Source organism: Myxocyprinus asiaticus, chromosome 43 (genome assembly GCF_019703515.2).
Source record: "Myxocyprinus asiaticus isolate MX2 ecotype Aquarium Trade chromosome 43, UBuf_Myxa_2, whole genome shotgun sequence".
Classification (NCBI taxonomy): Eukaryota; Metazoa; Chordata; class Actinopteri; order Cypriniformes; family Catostomidae; genus Myxocyprinus; species Myxocyprinus asiaticus.
Genome location: NC_059386.1, coordinates 26607256 through 26626078, shown reverse-complemented (window position 1 = coordinate 26626078; position 18823 = coordinate 26607256). Strand labels below are relative to the sequence as shown.

Genomic DNA, 18823 nt, shown 5'->3' with positions numbered 1-18823 from the left:
AAGCACTTAAATTAATTCTTCTGTATTATTTGAAGTGTAAAGTGGTTTAAATCGTCATTTTTACAGTCATTTTGGGGTTTTACATTGTCATGCCAACAAAGTTGTAAAATTGGCTATAACTTTACACAGAAAAGGTTAGTAAGCGATTTCATCACACTTAAATCATGTTAACAAGCATATTGTTTGTCTTGTTGCTATACTTTTGAAATAGTATTTTAACGTTTACGGATTGGCCCCATTCACTTCCATTGTAAGTGTCTCACTGGAACCCAGAATTACATTTTTTTTAAAGGAGGGGCAAGGGGCCTGGGTAGCTCAGTGGTAAAGACACTGGCTACCACCCCTGGAGTTCGCTAGTTTGCTAGTTTGAATCCCAGGGCATGCTGAGTGACTCCAACCAGGTCTCCTAAGCAACCAAATTGGCCTGGTTGCTAGGGAGGGTAGATTCACATGGGGTAACCTCCTCGTAATCGCTATAATGTAGTTCGTTCTCGGTGGGGCGCGCGAGGAGTTGAGCGTGGTTGCTGCGGTGGATGGCGTGAAGCCTCCACATGCACTATGTCTCAGTGGCAACGTGCTCAACAAGCCACATGATAAGATGCGCGGGTTGACGATCTCAGACACGGAGGCAACTGGGATTCGTCCTCCGCCACCCGGACTGAAGCGACTCACTACGTGACCACGAGGACTTAAAAGCACATTGGGAATTGGGCATTCCAAATTGGGAGAAAAAGGGGAAAAAGAAAAAAAAAGAAAAAAAAAAAGAAAAGGAGGGGCAAGTCAAAATAAATGTTTGTGGTAATCAATATTATGCCACAAATGCTGTCAATTGAGCTTAACTTGTATTGAACCCAGAATATTCCTTTAATGTGTATGTTTTTACCTCCCCTCATTAATGAGCTCAATGAAGGCAAGCCCTGCATTCTTCTGTATTGAGTTCTGCCACTCCTGAAACAACAGCAAAAGAAAATCACTATAGCACTAAAAATCAAACATTTAATTCTGGTTCTCTGTTTTGATTGGACAAGTGGGGCTCCAAGAGTGTTGATATTTTTTTTATAACAGCAATCAAACTCTTCAATGTTTATTTTCAGAACAACAACAACACACTTGCCCTTGTGATACTGCTTAATTTAATTGTTTGGTATGCTGATAGCAAATGCAATACTCCAGTGATGGTCTGTTGAGTGTAAAATGCAGAAATATTACTGACTTTATCAGTTTATCAGTCTTTTTCAGTTTGGATGGTATCGGCGCCTAATGTGGTTGCTGAAGGGATGTACTGATGATCTTTCTAATTGGCTCTTTGCCACATAAGCGAGGGTGATTATTAAGAGAGAGAGAGGCAGAATGCACTTAGCATCATCTGCCGATGCTTCTAGAAGGACACATCACAGTTCCCATTACCTTCTACTTCCTGCCAATCAATATTTAGGGTACAGTTTCATCCCCTGAGCCACTAATGGAGGCCTGAAGCTTCAGTAATACTATATGTGCTGACGGGAATCAGAGGGAGGAGGGGAGAGGAGGAACACAGAGGGCATCAAACACTGGATGGGACACTGCTACACCCCAAAGCTATTGGTGATGACTCCAACTCTGAAGCCAGAGGAAGACCACTGAGATGTTGCAGTTTAAAACCTGGATCTCACAGTGAAAAAGGACTTTGTTTGGGGTTCAATGGGGTTTCTAGTAAGAAATACTGACATCCAGATGTAAACGGATGGCTAGTAATTCTCTTTGAGATGTTTGGTTAGTGGTAAAAGAAGTGGCACCAAATTTCACCTCAAGTGGACCAAGAGAAGAGCTCAGCACATATTATGAAGTACATTAGTGGATTTTCTTGGAGCAGTGACTCCTTAAAGGTAAGTTACAATTCTCCTCTAAAAAGTGTAAATTATTTCAGATACTTTTGATTAATTCACTTCTACATGGGTAGTTGATACATAATGTGAACAACATCAAGGTTTAAGGTTAATTTGGACTGTACTTAAGTAAGGGAAGTATATATCTTAGGTCTTGTAACTGGATGCCCATTTTAAATCATCCTTTTGCCTTTACTTGTTCATTTTAAATGGTCCTGCATTGTGATAAATGATTTAGGCAAAAATATCTGATGAAGTCTCTCAATTAATATGAGGCCATTAAAGCAGCATGCCTATTATACAAAATCAGTAAAATTTTGTTTAGAATAGTTTTAGATGGACAAGTTTTAGCTTGTCACATTGCAAGACAACTGACAGTGTCAATATCCCAAAAGTATTTCATGCTAATTTTACACATACTGTATAGATTGTGATGAAACCAACGGGAATGCTTTCAGAAGCTTAAGAAGTTTAGAGGCAATTGTACTAATCTAAAGTGGGTTGTTCACAAGTATGCGGTGATACTTCGGTAACACCACCGGCCTGCTGCATACTGCAGGGTGGGTCTGAAATCGGATCCTGTTTGGATCCAACACATCACAAAGACCTGCTCTAGGGACTGAAGAAATGTTTCCACATTGCGGCAGTGTGACTTTTTCCAAGGTTTAAAGGTGCTGGAATACAGTTTCAATGCTTTTTATTGTATTTGTATTTGTTTATGAAGCTTGAAATACTGTATGAATGTGGCCTCTGCTGCATCAATCATGTAGTGGATAGAGAAGAGTGAAAGTTGGTGGCTCCGTTTTTATGCGATTTGCTAAAAGTTTGAAGGAAAAAAGGTAAAAATAAAGGGCAAGTCTAAATGAATTACATAAATAGAGAAACCTCACCTGTGAGCACAACAGCATCACAAGCTCCACTACTGATGTGCTGGACTTCATACAGACTAAACCTGTAGCGACGCATCGACAGGAAACAGATTTTATAATAAACATGTCTATTAGATATTAATAAAAACACATACATTAGCCTAAAATAAAATTACAACACTTAATTGTGAGATTAAAGTCAAAGGTTTTACATTTAGAGAACCTAATCTATTTTCTAATGAACATGCAGAAAGTTTTGCTTTAATTAAACAACAACAACAAGCAGACAAACATTAAACTTGGAGGAACTCAAGACAAGGTGAGATCACAGACATTAAAGCCTGACAGGACACAGAGTGGGGAGATAAAGGGAAAGAGAGAGAGAGAAAGTTCAAGAAGAAGGGTGAAGAAGAGAGGAAGGAAATATGAGGAGACGAAAGACGGTGTTGAACAAGAAGCAAATGTGAATCGCTCTAAAACTAGATTTTAACTGATTCGGCATTCCCTTAAAGGGATAGATCACCCAACATTTTAATTCTGTCATTATTTACCCTCATGCTGTTTTAAACCCGTAACTTACTTTCTTCCACGGAACAAAATAGGAGACATTCTGAAGAATGCTGCTCTTTTTATCCAAACAATGAAAGTGAATGATGACTAAGGCTGCCCCTAACCATTGTGCCTAACATCTCTTTTTGTGTTCCACAGAAGAAACAAAGTCATACAGGTCTGGAATAACATAAGGGTGTGCACCGACGTGTCAGCTGCTGACATTTATCGGCCAATTATTGACCAAATTAAAACCATCAGTATATCGGTTATTAGCATTAAAACGGTGATATGAAAAACCCGATGGTTTATTTATAATTAATTAGTAACACAATTTGTAAAAACTCTGTGAATTCAAATCCAGAAATAATAATAGCCATAATATGTAGAAGAGTTGGCACTCATAAGAACATGTAATATTGAATTTTTATTCTCTCGTTTTCATGTCAGTGTGGAAAAACCAGCTGAAAACGGACAGTTTTGACAGTTGTGAAAGTGGCATTTTCCTACAGGCCTTGCGCGTTACTAAAGGCTGCGTTTTAAAATATAGTCTGCATTTAGCGCTTCAGTCAGCGCTGTGTGAGCAAGTGGCGCCCTCTAGCAGTCTGGACGGCATTATCCATGATCTATTATACCACTATAATGCAGAATTAAAAAGGGGTTTTGTTCTTTTTGGTTAAATTTTTTGTTTTTTTTTCCCATGATGCTGTTGACATTTCCGTGGAATTGCCCAACATATACATAGTATGAATTTGTTATGTTGTAAAGTGTCTGTAAAATGTGACCTGCAAAAACAGAAATGTAAAAATGTTTTAGAAGTACAAAATATATTTTTTCATATCAATCATGTTATCATATTTAGTTATGTTTGTATCTTTTGAATCTTTTTATCTTCTATTTATCTTTCATTGTGGCTCTCTTTAAAATTTTGGCCTGTCTTGTGTTCAACAGATCCAATGTTCAATGGAAATGATTTATTGTTAGAAAGGTAAAAAAGTTTTTGTATCTCATTGTACATTTTTTAAGCATAATTCCAAAGTAAAACAGTGATCTGATGACAAAATAAGGTAAGAGGCAAAATATAGATTTTGTTTTTGGCCAATAATTTTTTGTTACAATCGGTATCGTACCGGCCAAAATTTTCCATATCGGATCATTCCTACGTAAGGGTTAATAAATGATGAAAAATGTTTTGGGTAAACTATCCTTTTGAAATCCTTTCTAAGAAATTGATTCAGCATGCAATACTTCCTTTGGGTTCTTAGTGCATAAAGTTTAAGTAGATCTGTATTTTTTAATCGTCACTTAATCCTAAACATCTCTCATGTTCTCATACCTGCTCTGGGTCCATGCACTCGCTCAAGTGTGTGTTATGAGGCAGCCAGTGGACACACACACAGCAGACAGTGAGGGACTCCACAGAGACACCAGGTAGAGAGGAAAAGGAGCACAATACAGCACCTGTACCTTCTATGAGCAACTCCTGCCCATGACTGCCCAGCAGAGTCCGTGAAAGGAAAGGCGCGAAATCCACAAAGATCTCCCTCAGCAAGGGGGCCACCTTCTCCAGAGCACGTTCAAGTTTAGTGGTGATACTGTGAGTGGAAAAAAAACAGAGACAGAGAGACAAAAGAAGGTAAAGTCAGCTCTGAAGTCCCAAAACGACATACAAACTTCAAAAGCATACTTCCTTTTCCATACCAATTGGTTAGTATGTGTCTAGGTCTATGGCAGTACTGCTGGGTTAAAGGTGCCCTATAGGAATTCAACCACAGGGAGGCAGAAAGACAGCAAATGCTTAAGAATCACATCACCTCAATGTGCCACTGCGTTTAGCTACAAGCTGTGTCAACCTGCACTAAGACTAAACTGGATGCAAACAAGACCAGACTAGGGTGAATGTGAAAGGTTTGATGGGGAATCCAATGTGGTCCAAAGTAAGAATGAGTTTATGAGTGTCAATGTCTCTACTGTTGTTATCTAGAAATGGTGAGCAAGCGGGGTTGATTCTGTCTTGTGTTCACTGCATGTGCTTCAATTTTTATTTTATTTTTTGCATTTTTAATTTTGCAGTGTCTATGTCACAAAAAATAGCTGATGCCTGTGACAAATGTCCTAACCATGTGCGGCAAGTTTCCAACGTCAAGCAATTTTTTTAATCGACACAGAGAGAAAAGTTGTGCATTGTTACAAAATAATTTAAAAAATTTAATAAAAAATACATTAACAAAATCACAGGCAATCAAAGCATACCTGATGTTTACGAAGAGAGCATAACATACAATACTGTGCAAAAGTTTTAGGCACTTAAGATGTTTCACAAAAACATTTGTCTTAAGGTGGTTATTTAGCTTTAGTGTGTCAATAGGAAAAATACATTTTAGACTCCCAAACATTCCTTTTGCAAATAGAAAATATTAGAATAGAAGAATAGGGCGCTCTGCAAAAGATGGCATTGCCCCCACAGAGCCCGCCACTGAACATTGAGTCAGTCTGGGATTACATAAAGAGACAGAAGCAATTGAGACTGCCTAAATAGATAGAACTGTGGCGAATTCTCCAAGAAGCTTGGTACATCCTATCTGCCCACAATCAAGAAAAACTGTGTCCAGGTGTATCTAGGAGAATTGGTGCTGTTTTAAAGGCAAAGGTGGCCACACCAAATACTGATTTAGCTTTTTTATGTTTACTGGACATTGTATGATGTTAAAGACCCCTATTATGGTATTTTTTTTTCCAGTGTCAAAAACGACTTGTTCAATGATCCGTTCTAAAGGATTCATTATAAACTCCTCCTTTCAGAGAGCCTACTCTGCTCTGATTGGTCAGATGTCCCAGTCTGTTGTGACTGGTCAACCGCTTAGTGTAGTGTTTGAGGGCGGGTCAATGCTGTTCGCGAGCAGCCAATGAAGACCAGAGGTGGGTTTTTTGTTTCCAAATGACTAACAAGGTTAGTACAGGAAGTAAGTCTGGAATTACTAACGACTCATTTCCGGTGTTCAGAATCGGTTCTTTCTTTTGGGAGTCAATAACTCCATTTGTTATTGATTTTTGAAACTTTGCAAAGTTTTTTTACATTCACAAACAGCTATATAACACTACATGAAAGGTAATATTTGAAAAACCATAAGAGGTGCTCTTTAACTGATAAATGAAAACTATTTATGGCATTATTTTTGAAGACATCCTCACTATGCAAAATTTTTCACAAGTGCCTAAAACTTTTGCACAGTACTGTAATTTGCAAGCAATTTATATTATTTAAAGTTATCAGTTGTTTTCTGTCTTTTTCCACTTACTCTGATATTGTTTTGTTTTTTTAAAGTTAGCTAATACAAGTGTCCTTTACAAATTTTCGACTAGTAAAAAATTCTAATTTGTCGTGGATGCAGCATAAATATACAGCTATGTGGAGCTGGAAATTATCTGTTGTTTTCTGTCTTTTTAATATTAATCTGATAAAATGTAATTTTATTTTTCTAAATGTAGCATACAAAAGTTTCCGACATATAAAAACTGTTCAACTTTTCTGAACACGTAATTAAGTTCTGTTTGCAGAATAAAACATATAGTAGCTATGTGGAACAGGATTTTGGACTAATGATATTTTATTGTGGGCACTGCTATCCAGTGCGAAGCAAAGAAAATGTAAAATAAGCAAACAACAAAATATCTCGTCACACAACACTTGTTGCAGCTTATTTAACACAAAACTCAGATGTACTGTAACTGGATGCGTGAAACTTTATTGCACCATACTTCCTTACGACACAATGTAAATATGTGTAAGTGAGCTGCTCAGCAAAAGAGACAGAATCAAATTTGGCAGAAACGTTAAGAATGAAAGCAGCAGCGATGGTGGTGTAGCTGGCCAGCTAGAAAACTTACAACCACCAGCAGAGAGAGAAACAGAATGAGAAAAGACAGAGAGAAAAAGAACGAAAGGGTATGGTAAGCTGGTAGCACTGGGTTAGGGGGGCCAGTTCAAGCTTCCTTGCCTAAGAAACTGTCCTGCATCTCTGGGGGCTGTTTGGAATCCTGTCAGCGAACTAAAGGATTTGAGTTCTGGAGGCGTCAGCCTGGTTCGCAGTGGACACTGGTCCACTTCACAAAAGGCACTGCAATACAAATGGGCACAAACAGACAGTAATGACTGTACAGTTATACACTGGAGCTCTATAGTGTGATGAAAACCCTGTATATTTCTCTGTGCCAAATCAAAAATTATTGAGCCCCAAAGCTTCAATACATGCATAAAGACACAAATAAAAACAAACAAAAAGAATGAATGAATTTTGTTGTATTCAAACAAAAATAGAAGCACCCATCTATCCATAGCAGGAAATGGACCATTTATTAACAGTACCTCAAAGCACATCTTTAAATGTGTCTAGAAGGAAACTTGCTACTGTGGTGTGTGTGTGATGGTTACAAAGAAAGGAACTAATGGATTATTGAAAGCCGTGGGAGGAAGTGAGGCTGCAAAGAGGGAAATAGCACAGATTGTGAGGTCAGAATGGAAGTTTGTGAATAATAAGAGGAAAAAATTAAGGGAGGATAGATGGATAAAATGAGCAGATGATGTGAAATGTGACAGTGTGTACCTCATGTTTTCCACTGTATCTTCAGGCATAGGCGCAACAGTTTGCACTGCTGGGAGGTTTTTACTTGTGGCACCGTTCACAAAGCTGGATGAAGAGGAGGAAGAGGAAGAGGCGGAGTCAGTGGCACCTGCGAAACATAACAGGAAGACACATTAGAACAGATTAAGGGACAGTTCAGATCAAACGCACTCTTGTGCTGAAAAAAAGCTAGACACAGCGCAACGAATGGAACAGAATGCAGGCGTCTCGAGAATGAATTTCTGTATTTCATTTCCTGTCTCCCAAATGTGTATGCACATCAAAACGAATGTAAAGTATGATGACTGAAATGCTCAGGATGACTAACCTGTTGTGTTGATCATGCTTTTAGGTGTTGCCGTGGCAGCAGCAAAGATATTAGGCGTGCTTCCTGATGAGGGCACTCCACTAGTGGTGGGTGTACCTACTGTGTTCACAGCCAGGCTTCCTGGAGGAGGCTTCTTAACAGGCACCACCACACTCCTTTGAGTATACACACACACAAACACATACACAAAAACACACACACATTTGTTGACATATATATTTATATGAATTCCTATATACATCCAAAATCAAACCCATATTTAATATACCCAAATTCCAACCATTTATATACACCCCAAATTAAATATATGCCAAAATCAAATCCTTTATATGAAACCTTTATAAAGACCCCAGATCAAACCCTTATGTAAACCCTAAACAAAACCTCTATATAAACCCCAAATCAAACCTTTATGTAAACCCTAAATAAAACCCACATACAGTATATGCCCCCCCAAAAAACTTTATGTAAACCCTAAACAAAACCACTACATAAACCCCAAATCAAACCTTTATGTAAACCCTAAATAAAACCCCTATATAAACCCCAAATCAAACCTTTATGTAAACCCTAAATAAACCCATATACAGTATATGCCCCCCCCAAAAAACTTTATGTAAACCCTAAACAAAACCACTATATAAATCCCAAATCAATCATTTATGTAAAACCCTAAATTAAACCCCTATTCAGTATATGCCCCCTAAAAAACTTTATGTAAACCCTAAACAAAACCCCTATACAGTATATGCCCCCCAAAAAACTAACCCTAACCCTAAATACCTTAAACTCTTATATTTACCCCAAAGCAATCCCTTATATATATCTTAAATAAAACCCCTATATAAACCCCATAACAAACCTTTATGTAAACCCTAACTAAAACCTCTACATATGCCCCCAAACAAACCCTTACTGTATATACCTTAAACAAACCCCTATATATACCCCAAAACAAGTTCTTATACCCAAATGAAACTCTTACATACTGGTATATCCCCTAAATAAAATCCTTAGATATACCCCAAAATGTCATCATATTAAATACTCCCCAAATCAGTTTAATTGCTATCCAGATCTATGGTGGTGTCAAACTAATTCAGCCCACCAAGAGTGAAAAAGGAGCATCTGATAAAATATTCACCTGTCCTGATAAATTATTAAAACTTAAGGAGCTCATGAAAGATGAACAGCATAATCTTATGTATAATTTATTCATCAGATTCACTTAATTGGTAAGAACATAGGGGATTTATGTTCGGAGGGGCTTTAGTTTGTATTGTAGAGCTCCAGTGGATCCCACAAACTCAGTCAGTCTCCTGAGCCCTGAATACACACTGCACAGAGCCACCAGCAAACGCCTGCGCGATAATGAGTAGCTACATGCAGAGAAATGGACTGCATTTAAAAAAAATTAGGGGAACGTTCGCTCTTGTGCTGAGGAATCAAATCTGCCTCACGGTTACAGTCAGATAGAGGGGATTCTGAATAAAAGGGAGTGCATAAGGAGTTCTTGACCTCATTTGCACTCAAGGTGCTTCAAAAGTCCACATGTACTGCAAATGTAACTACAATGATTCATAAATGATTCATTGACTCAATGTCTATAGAGCTCAACAATGACCAACCCAGTTTGTCAGAGGCATGGGCTCCAGAAGTATATTTCCTATTCATTTTCTTCATAGGAATGTAAAAATTCTTCAATAAAGAGTTGTACAATAAAGGCCTTGAACAAAACAAAACCAGTTCCAAGATCACATTACAATATTTAATTCGATGCAAAATGTATTTGAAAATACGTATTTGAAAAATTGTAATGTGTTCCTACTCTCATGTATGCTCTATAGCTACAACATTTCTTTCTACTAGGGAAGTTAATTGGGTAGTTAGATTACATCACCTAACTAAGATATTACATGTCATTTATCTTTTTAATTTATTGTGTTATTATGAGGTGATAGACACTTTATGCTGGAGCTGCCCACCTGTCAAATGAGTGGAACTGCATGGGCAGCATGGCTGCTGTTTCCCGCTTCAGTGCAGGGTCGGGGTGGTACGGCTGGGGCTCGGGCCCTGCCTCCGTCCCCTCCACTGGTGCTGCCACCAAGCTCTTCAGGATCTCCTTCACATTGATTCCCTTGTTGGCCTGGCTGATGCTAGAGATCGACGCATGCGGTTTCAGAACCTCCACCCCAGGAGGTGACTCCAGCAGGGACTCACGAGACTTCATCACCTCAGAGGACAATGTGCAGAGTAACTCGCTCATGGCATCCGGACCTCCTCCTGAGTTCCCGCCCCCACCTCCAGTGTCTCCGCCCAGCTCAGAGCCGTTGAGGGCACCGGCAACCTGCTCCTCCCCAATGCCAGAGTCAGTGTGAGGCAGCGAGCCCTCCAGGTGAAGATCTTCCAGAGGGGTGGCAGCCTGACGGTCTCCACGCAAACCATCTGAGAAGGAGGATGGGTTTTCTGAAATGCATACATGACAGGAAAACATTTTAAAGAGAGCAACAATGAAAGATAAATAGAAGATAAAAAGATAGAAAAAAAACATACAAAAAATAACAAAATATGACAACATGATGATTGATATGAAAAAAGGTTATTTTTTACCTCTAAAACATTTTTTGCACTCCTGTTTTTGCAGTTCAAAACAACAGAGCTCACATTTTACATGTATGTACAGTATATGACAGAACTTTAAAAAATGCAAACTATGCATATATTAGGCAATACCACGGAAATGTCAACCACATCATGGAAAAATAAAACGTTTTAATAATACGAATTACACCTCGTCCTAACCAGACTTGACGCGATAAGATTCCTGCGACACACAATCGGTCTGTCCACACCAGGTGCAACATGACACAGCGATATTAATACATTAATATTAATATTAATACTAAAATGAGGATAATTGACAATAAAATGCAAAAAACAGAGGATTCACAGTCAAAACAGTCTGTTTACTGAACGCAGCTCATTTACTCACTGAAGCTCCGTATTGGCATTCGCTTTCTACGGCAAACCCCGAGGGGATAAATACACAATCAGTCTGTTACGACTGTTTATGTTCACGTGGCACTCCTGTTGTTGTTTTGCCAATCTCCACATAACAGGGAAATGGAGAGAAAATTGGAAAGAACCGGGATGTCTCCCCTCTGCCATTCTGAATCTGAACCGATGTGTGTTTGTGTGTATGAAAGTACATGGAAACCCTATGGAAACATGGAAAATATACCTTTTATCGTGAGTCGCAGTGTCGCAACACGTCTGGTTAGGACACGGTGTAATGGATAATGCCGTCCAGACCGCTAGAGGGTGCCGCATGCTCACAAAGCGCTGACTGAAGCGCTGAATTAGCAATCACGCAATTATTGTGATTTCAATCTTAACTCAATCAATCATGCAGCATTAATGGATATCATAACGATGTCTCAGAAGTCAAAGTCTGCTGGTTTTTAGATGGTTTCCCTCATCATGTAACCTATAGGTAAATGCCTCTTTCACATCCGTCACGTCCATTTGTGGAGTTTTTTCCGGATTAACATTAGAGCGAGAAAGAATACAAATTTAATATTACATGTTCTAAGGAGTGCCAACCCTTTATTGTGGCTATTATTATTTCTGAAGTGCATCTTGAATTCACTGAGTTTTTACAAAGCGTGTTACTATCTGATTATAAACAAACCATCGATATTTCATATCTGCGTTTTCATGCTTATAAACGATATGCTGAAGGTTTTAATTTGGTCAATAATTGGCCGATAAATATTGGCAGCTGATACATCAGTACATCCCTACCTTGAAAAACTGTGCACAAGTGCATCAAGGAGAATTAGTGCTGTTTTAAAGGCATAGGGTGGTCACACCAAATACTGATTTAGCTTTTTATGTTTACTTAACTTTGTATAAACTATGCCTTTTAAGATAACATTAAGTATAAATTCCATCAAGCATGTCTAAACTTTTGATCATATATCATTACAAAGCTCCTTCCGTAACAGATCCGTCGGGCTCTGTGTCCACAGAGCAATTCCTTCCCACCAGAATATGATTTTAATATCGCACTTTGCACAATTTCTTGCATGTTTGATGTTAATGAAATCCTTTCTGTGGGGAATAATATCCCATTTAAGCTCAGACTACAGCAGAGATAATCAGAGACTATTTAAGAGCTGTCAGAGCAGAAGGTGTTTGACTGCAGACTGATGAATACTTATTAGCACTGGTGGTGTGTGCATGTGCTAAGTGACTAAAAATACACACGTCTATTTAGTGCAACAAGGCTGTAATCAGGCACACACACGCACACACACGTGCACGCACACGCACGCGCACGCACGCACACACACATGCATGCACACGCACGCACGCGCACACGCATGCACGCACGCGCACACACAACACACACACACACACACACACACACACACACACACACACACACACACCTGTGCTGGTGGGTGAATTAATCTCTTGTCGGATGCTTCTTCCTGATAGGCTGCTGGACCTACCAATCTCCCGCTGCGGTTCCAGGATGTCCCGGTACTTGGACACCATAAGGACAGAGATGAAGTAGACCACGGCCAGAGCCAAGAACTGAGCCTGTTTACTGTCATCCTATTCAACACACAGAGCACAGTTTACAATCATTCACTTCATGTTAATGCACACATGACTATATTAAGCGTTTTATTTAGGTGAGCATCTCACCACGTCTCTGAAAACGACAGCTCGGAGACGATTGATGTCCACATCCTGGAGAAGTCTGTCTGGGTCTTTGATGGGGGACAGGTTACGAGGGACATTCTGTATGACAGTCTACAGCAAAGAGAGAAAAAAATGGTAACACTTTACAATAAGGTTCCATTTTTTTACATTAGTTAACAACATTAGTTAACATGAACTAACAGTGAACAATACTTTTAAAGCATTTACTAATCGTTAGTTTTAACATATACTAATACATTTCTATTAGTATATAGTGAATGCACCATGAACTAACATAAACTAACAATGAACAGTTATATTTTCATTAACTAACATTAACTAAGATTAATAAATGCTGAAAAAAATATTGTTTGTTCATGATACCTAATACATTAATGTTAACTAATGGATCCTTATTTTAAAGTGTTACTGAAAAAACAAACATAAAATTTTTGAGACTTTAGTTCATGTAGAAATGAAAATTCTGTCATCATTTACTCACCCTCATGTTGTTTCAAACCTGTATAACTTTCTTTCTTCCGTGGAGCACAAAAGGAGATGTTTGGCAAAATGTTAGCTTTAGTGACCAATCACAATTCATTGCATCTTTTTTCATACAGAGACTAACATTCTGCCTAACATCCTTTGAAACTCCGTCATGAGGGCAGGTAAATGATGTATATGTAATATTATTATAAAATTTATATTTAATAATAATGACCAGTTTTATCAATATAGAGCCACACCTTTTCCAAACTTCAGGTCGCTTGACATTATCTGTGTGATAAAAGAGACTTTATAGATGATTCTAAATCCCTAATGTTTATTTAATAGTATACTTACAAAGTGTTCATATGTTTTGATGCAGTTTGCGTGTGCATATGTGTGTTTGTATGCCCTTTTCTTCTTGTACAGGTGTGTGTGAGTATGTAACCTTGCTGGCAGCCGCTGCAGTCTGTAGGTTCTCTTGGGTCTTGCTGATTGGCAGTGAGGTTTTGCTACCTCTGTCTCTCTGTCTCTGCCTGCACTCCAGACAGTTCCTCACCGCTACACAACACACTGAGAGGAGAAAAACAGATTTACTAAAACCCAACTACATTCTGAGATTCACATAATTTGTGATGTATGCAGATGTTTCTTTGTCAAAATATTTTCTCCAATCCCAGTTTAATGTTCAGAGTCAACTACTGGCAGTTTGACTTCCTGAAGAATGTAAACTCTGTGTCTTTAAGGCGCTCCATTTGTTTTAGCAGTCTGATGTGTCAACTTCTTAACAAATGGTGTGAGTTTAGGCCGGGACAACCCACTAATCTAGCAATACTAATCTGTTGAGTGAGGAAACCTGAAATCTGTTTAGAAACAATAATTATTTTTGGAATTCCGTTTGGTGCCACAAGGAGTGCCAAGATTAGACACTTCACCTTGAAGGTAGAAGGACACTGAATGTTTTATTCGGTCAAGGAGTCATATCAAAAATTGCAAATATAAAGTTATTGGACTAGAGACCTTGTATATACACACGCACCTAATCGGAGGCACTGGCGCATCAGTCCTCCTGAGGACATGTTCTTCTCAGCTTCAATTTCACTGAAATTGAGAGAACTGGCAAACACCAACACGTCCACCATGGCCATGAGCCTGCTGAGAAATGTGACCGCCGTCTCCGAGGACATGCCCTGGGTCGCTTCCACGTTCTCAAGCTCCGTCTGTGAGACACACACACACACACGGGGTGTAAAGTCCACAAGTTAAGAACCTTATCCTAATAAATACGTAAAACAAACACACAAAGTCAGACACACAGAGTAATGGTAACACTTGTAAAAAAAATGTGACAGACACAAACAAATGTGTGATAGCAGCAAACCAATAATGCCAGGCCAACTTCATAAATATATAGATAAAAGAAGCATGCCTCTCTCAAACACATTTAACAATCTGTGACATGGAAGGATACTGTGAAAAACACACACACAGCAAATTCTCCTCACAGAAGGTACTGTGCCCAGCCTAGAGGAATAAACTTTGTACAGTGGTCATCAAGGAATCTTTAACAAAATTTTGCCGCATCAATATCAAAAGTTCTACAGAACTCAATGGTATATCAAAAGAAAAAGCTTAAATTTCACAGATTTTTAGAGAGAGCTCCCACTGTGATGTTTTAAAGAAATGTAGGACTCTTTAAACAGAGGCAAATACTGTATGCTTTTAAACTCTTTAGAAAGTCCCTTCCTCTCTTTTGAAGAATAATTTAACTACCAGAATATGTGGAAGAAATAGAAACGTTTTTTATTTAGGTTGTGATCAATCTTAAAGGGATAGTTCAACCAAAATGAACATCTCTTTTTGAGTTCCACAGAAGAACGAAAGTCATTCGGGGTTGGGACAACATGAGGGTGAGTAAATGATGACATAATTTTCATTTCTGGGTGAATTATCCCTTTAAAAAACTAGAAGCATAGTGACAGCCAAGAAAACCACCTTATTCCATAACGGACTACAGTTGAGTGCTGAATATAACGTAATTGGTGTAAACTGGGAACATGCTTGTTGCTAGCCGACAAAACAGTGGTGGCTAGGGGGTCACAGAGCAGTGCATTGTGGGTATTTATAGGTGTGACAGCTCTGCCCCACCTCTGCCCCAGTGCCAGAGCTTCCTGGCATGCTATTAACTTCACTGCCTTTTGCCCCTTTCTGTAAGCAAGAGCCCCCACGTGTCTTCATGACCAACACAGAGGGGAACAAATGAGGTTGATATTTAAAAAAACACCCTTATTAATTGACCAATAGAGCCAGGGGGCTCAGCATAGCAGCACGGTGCATGTTAATTTATTTAATGCAATGTAATATCAGTATCTGTGTCTGTGTGTGTACGTTTGTCATGGATAACACACTATAAGGATGAAACACAAACATATTTGGAGGTGAAATAAGCTTTATATCTATTCTTATCATGTTTGATTTTTAATCAGATCAATGGTGATGGCAATCCTCAGACTTTGCACACAATTGAAATACAACTGTTATTCAAATCAAATCATAGAAGACAGAATATGAGATTGAATAAAGCAGGAATGATGGCATTGATTTGAAATGGGCAATGCAGTCTAATCTTAAGACAGCGATATCAGTAATATCATAATACAGCATTAAACAAACAAACAAGACAGTGAATGTTAGAGAAGAATAAATAAAGTGGAACTTACAGGGTTTGCGCTAACCTTAGAACTCTGCGCATGCAAAAGACAAATAAAAAAATAAAAACACCCAGAGAGAATTAGAGGGAAGATAAAGAGGGAAAGAAAGGTATTAGGAGGAAATATAGAAAACATAAAAAACCCAAAATGTTGGTTACAAAATAACAGTCAGTAAATAGAGATTTAAGATAAAGTTATATGAATATTTAGCAGAAATAATTGAGGTTAGGCTGTGAGTTAGACACTAAACAATAGGAGAAAGAAACGGCTAAAGCAGGGCTTATGCTCAATTTAAGGTGTATCTCAGGGTGAGAACACTGACCAGGGATCCAGTCTGCAATCTTTAACACTCAGGGACAAAAAATACTAATTTGGAGTAAGCACGCTTCTCCTTGAGATGAGCATGTGTCATTCATCTTACTGTTCATAAATTTCACTGTAAGTGTAAATGTTTAGATATGAATTGTCACCACCATATATTACCTCTGATTATATTTAAGAATCTACAATGGGAACATTTTCTAACCCTTCTGACTAAGTTTGAACCGAGATCACCTACATTTAGAAGTTAGTTCACATTACAACATCTCCTTTCAAACCACTGAAAGTAAAATCAACCACTATAAAGTGCTTTTAATATTTCAAAGATATTGTACTGATGTGCATAGGCACTAGGGGGTGCTCATGTGCCACTTACAGATGGAGAGGTGGCAGCAGAGAGCAGCGGCAGGATCCCACCACAAGCAATGATAATGTTATCAACCATCTGAGAAATTAGGTGGATGGTGTTGTGGACAAATATAATGTTCTCATTACTGTTCACGAAGTCCATGACAGATTTCGTAGAGTGGCTGAGAAAAAGAGAGAACAAAGGGAAACAGGAATTCAGTGTATCACTGAAAAACAAAACAAGTCTGTCAAGTACGACAAAAATGAGTTGTAAAATTGGATAAAGGCACATGATTTTAATTTGACTTTAATGAGTGGTACAACCATTTTAAGTGTCTATCCAAAGGTAACAAATACTCTTGTCTCAGCCTAGAACATGAACCACCCACTGACTGTCTGATGCATATTGTACTCAAAAATGGCAAGCACTTTGTTGATCTGGCAAGCTCTCATCTGATTGGCTGACTGAAAGCAACTTTGAGGGAGTCAAGGTGCACAAGTCAGTCTCTGTAAACAATTGGATTAGCCAAAGTTTGCCAGGTTAGTGCCATCAAATCTTTATAAATAACAAGTTTTGAATGAGGCTTTCAGTAGCAAGTAAACTAGATATCCACAAGCAGAATTGTATATTGTTTTCTGTGAAATAATTTGTACTTTCACTTTTTGGACCGACAGATATTCTGATCACAATGTCTAAACAGTCTCTGCTTATTTATTTCCTTATAGTTCACTGCAAACAGAAACTGCAGTGCAATTACTGTATTCAAATGAGTTATTTCATACTGGTCTATTAATGTGCTATCAACTTTTTCAGATTACCCTCCACCTCTGAACAGCACATAAAAACAAAAATCTGTGGTTGGTTGTTTAATATGTCAGTCAGATGGCCTCTTTCTGTCAAAATGCAGAAAATGGCCAGAATATGCTGCAAAGCAGACCACATTTATGTCCACAGTCAAAGTCTGGCAATGTGAGACTATAAATTCCCATACCTCCTCCACATGTGTACATCACTCTCCAGGGCGAACAGCAGGTCAGTGAGAAGGCGCTGGTGCATGGGGGACCACTTGAATTCTGGGATCCGGAACATGGTGGTGCGAGGGCCGGGGCTGAACTGCCGCCGTTGTTCCTCTGTCATTGGCATGCCTCGGAATCCCAGATCCACACGGAGGTCCCTCTCCATCTGACCCGACATACGGCCATGAAGAGCCTGCAGGAGAACACCCATTCATTCATGAATCTGATTGATTGTTTGTTTGTTCACTTTAACATCAATTTGTTCATTAATTCTTTCTGGTTCTAAACCGGATTGTGTGGTTGAGATCATTTTGTTTGTAAATTGACTTAAAGGGTATGTTCACCCAGCCCATGTCATTTCGAAACCCATTAACTTTTTTCTTCAGCGGAGCACAAAAGATGCTGGCTAGAATGTTATTTGTGTAAAATCTTCGCAGCTCTCAAATATAATTTGCATACATACAAATATGACGCGTCAAGACTCATCACACAAGGTTTGAAGTTAGTGATGCCAAACAACATTGGCTCTTGCATGTGTCATAGTTCAGCACGGCGTGGCAGTTTAAATATGCGAATAAGATTTCAGAGCTACGGCAAAGTGGTAGTAATCATTATTTAAGCAAATAATGATTTAAATTTTGGTATGTTCTTCACGCAAAGCTATTGCATGACTTCAGAAGAACTGGAATATAGTGTATGAGTCCAATTTGCTTTTGTTTTAAGGAAAAGAGCAGCCTGTACATTATGCCTAAAGGCTAGGCTGTACTTCGCTTTTCCATGTGCCATTCCATCTCGCGCACTGATAATCGCTTCGATTTTTAGGGTATAGTCATTTGACCATGAGCCCATACTGATGTGTTCACGCTACGACTGCTTTGTGATACTCTTTTAGCACAGTCAACAGCAGGCCTATGCGACGACAACGTGCAAAGATGCGGACTGTCAACGTGTCTTGAAAAACTTGGCTGCATATGGACATAAAAAGATATGCTGT

General features: G+C 38.7%; 1 protein-coding gene across 14 annotated transcripts in view; it reads right to left on the bottom strand.

The window, feature by feature from the left end:
• Positions 1-18823, bottom strand: part of LOC127433534 (neurobeachin-like) — a 168147-nt gene that overhangs the window by 17383 nt on the left and 131941 nt on the right. For 2 of the 14 annotated variants that reach the window (XM_051685528.1, XM_051685529.1), the window contains exons 23-36: positions 17805-18022; positions 16841-16994; positions 16153-16176; positions 14472-14652; positions 13881-14005; positions 12950-13057; positions 12688-12856; positions 10219-10699; positions 8234-8388; positions 7888-8014; positions 7282-7401; positions 4745-4878; positions 2756-2817; positions 884-948 (exon numbers count right to left, since the gene is read on the bottom strand). In XM_051685528.1, the coding sequence (XP_051541488.1) occupies positions 884-948; positions 2756-2817; positions 4745-4878; positions 7282-7401; positions 7888-8014; positions 8234-8388; positions 10219-10699; positions 12688-12856; positions 12950-13057; positions 13881-14005; positions 14472-14652; positions 16153-16176; positions 16841-16994; positions 17805-18022 (2123 nt within the window). Of the gene's footprint in view, positions 1-883; positions 949-2755; positions 2818-4744; positions 4879-7281; positions 7402-7887; positions 8015-8233; positions 8389-10218; positions 10700-12687; positions 12857-12949; positions 13058-13880; positions 14006-14471; positions 14653-16152; positions 16177-16840; positions 16995-17804; positions 18023-18823 lie in introns of those variants that run through there. The other 12 variants (XM_051685531.1, XM_051685532.1, XM_051685535.1 and 9 more) reach the window with 9 other exon arrangements.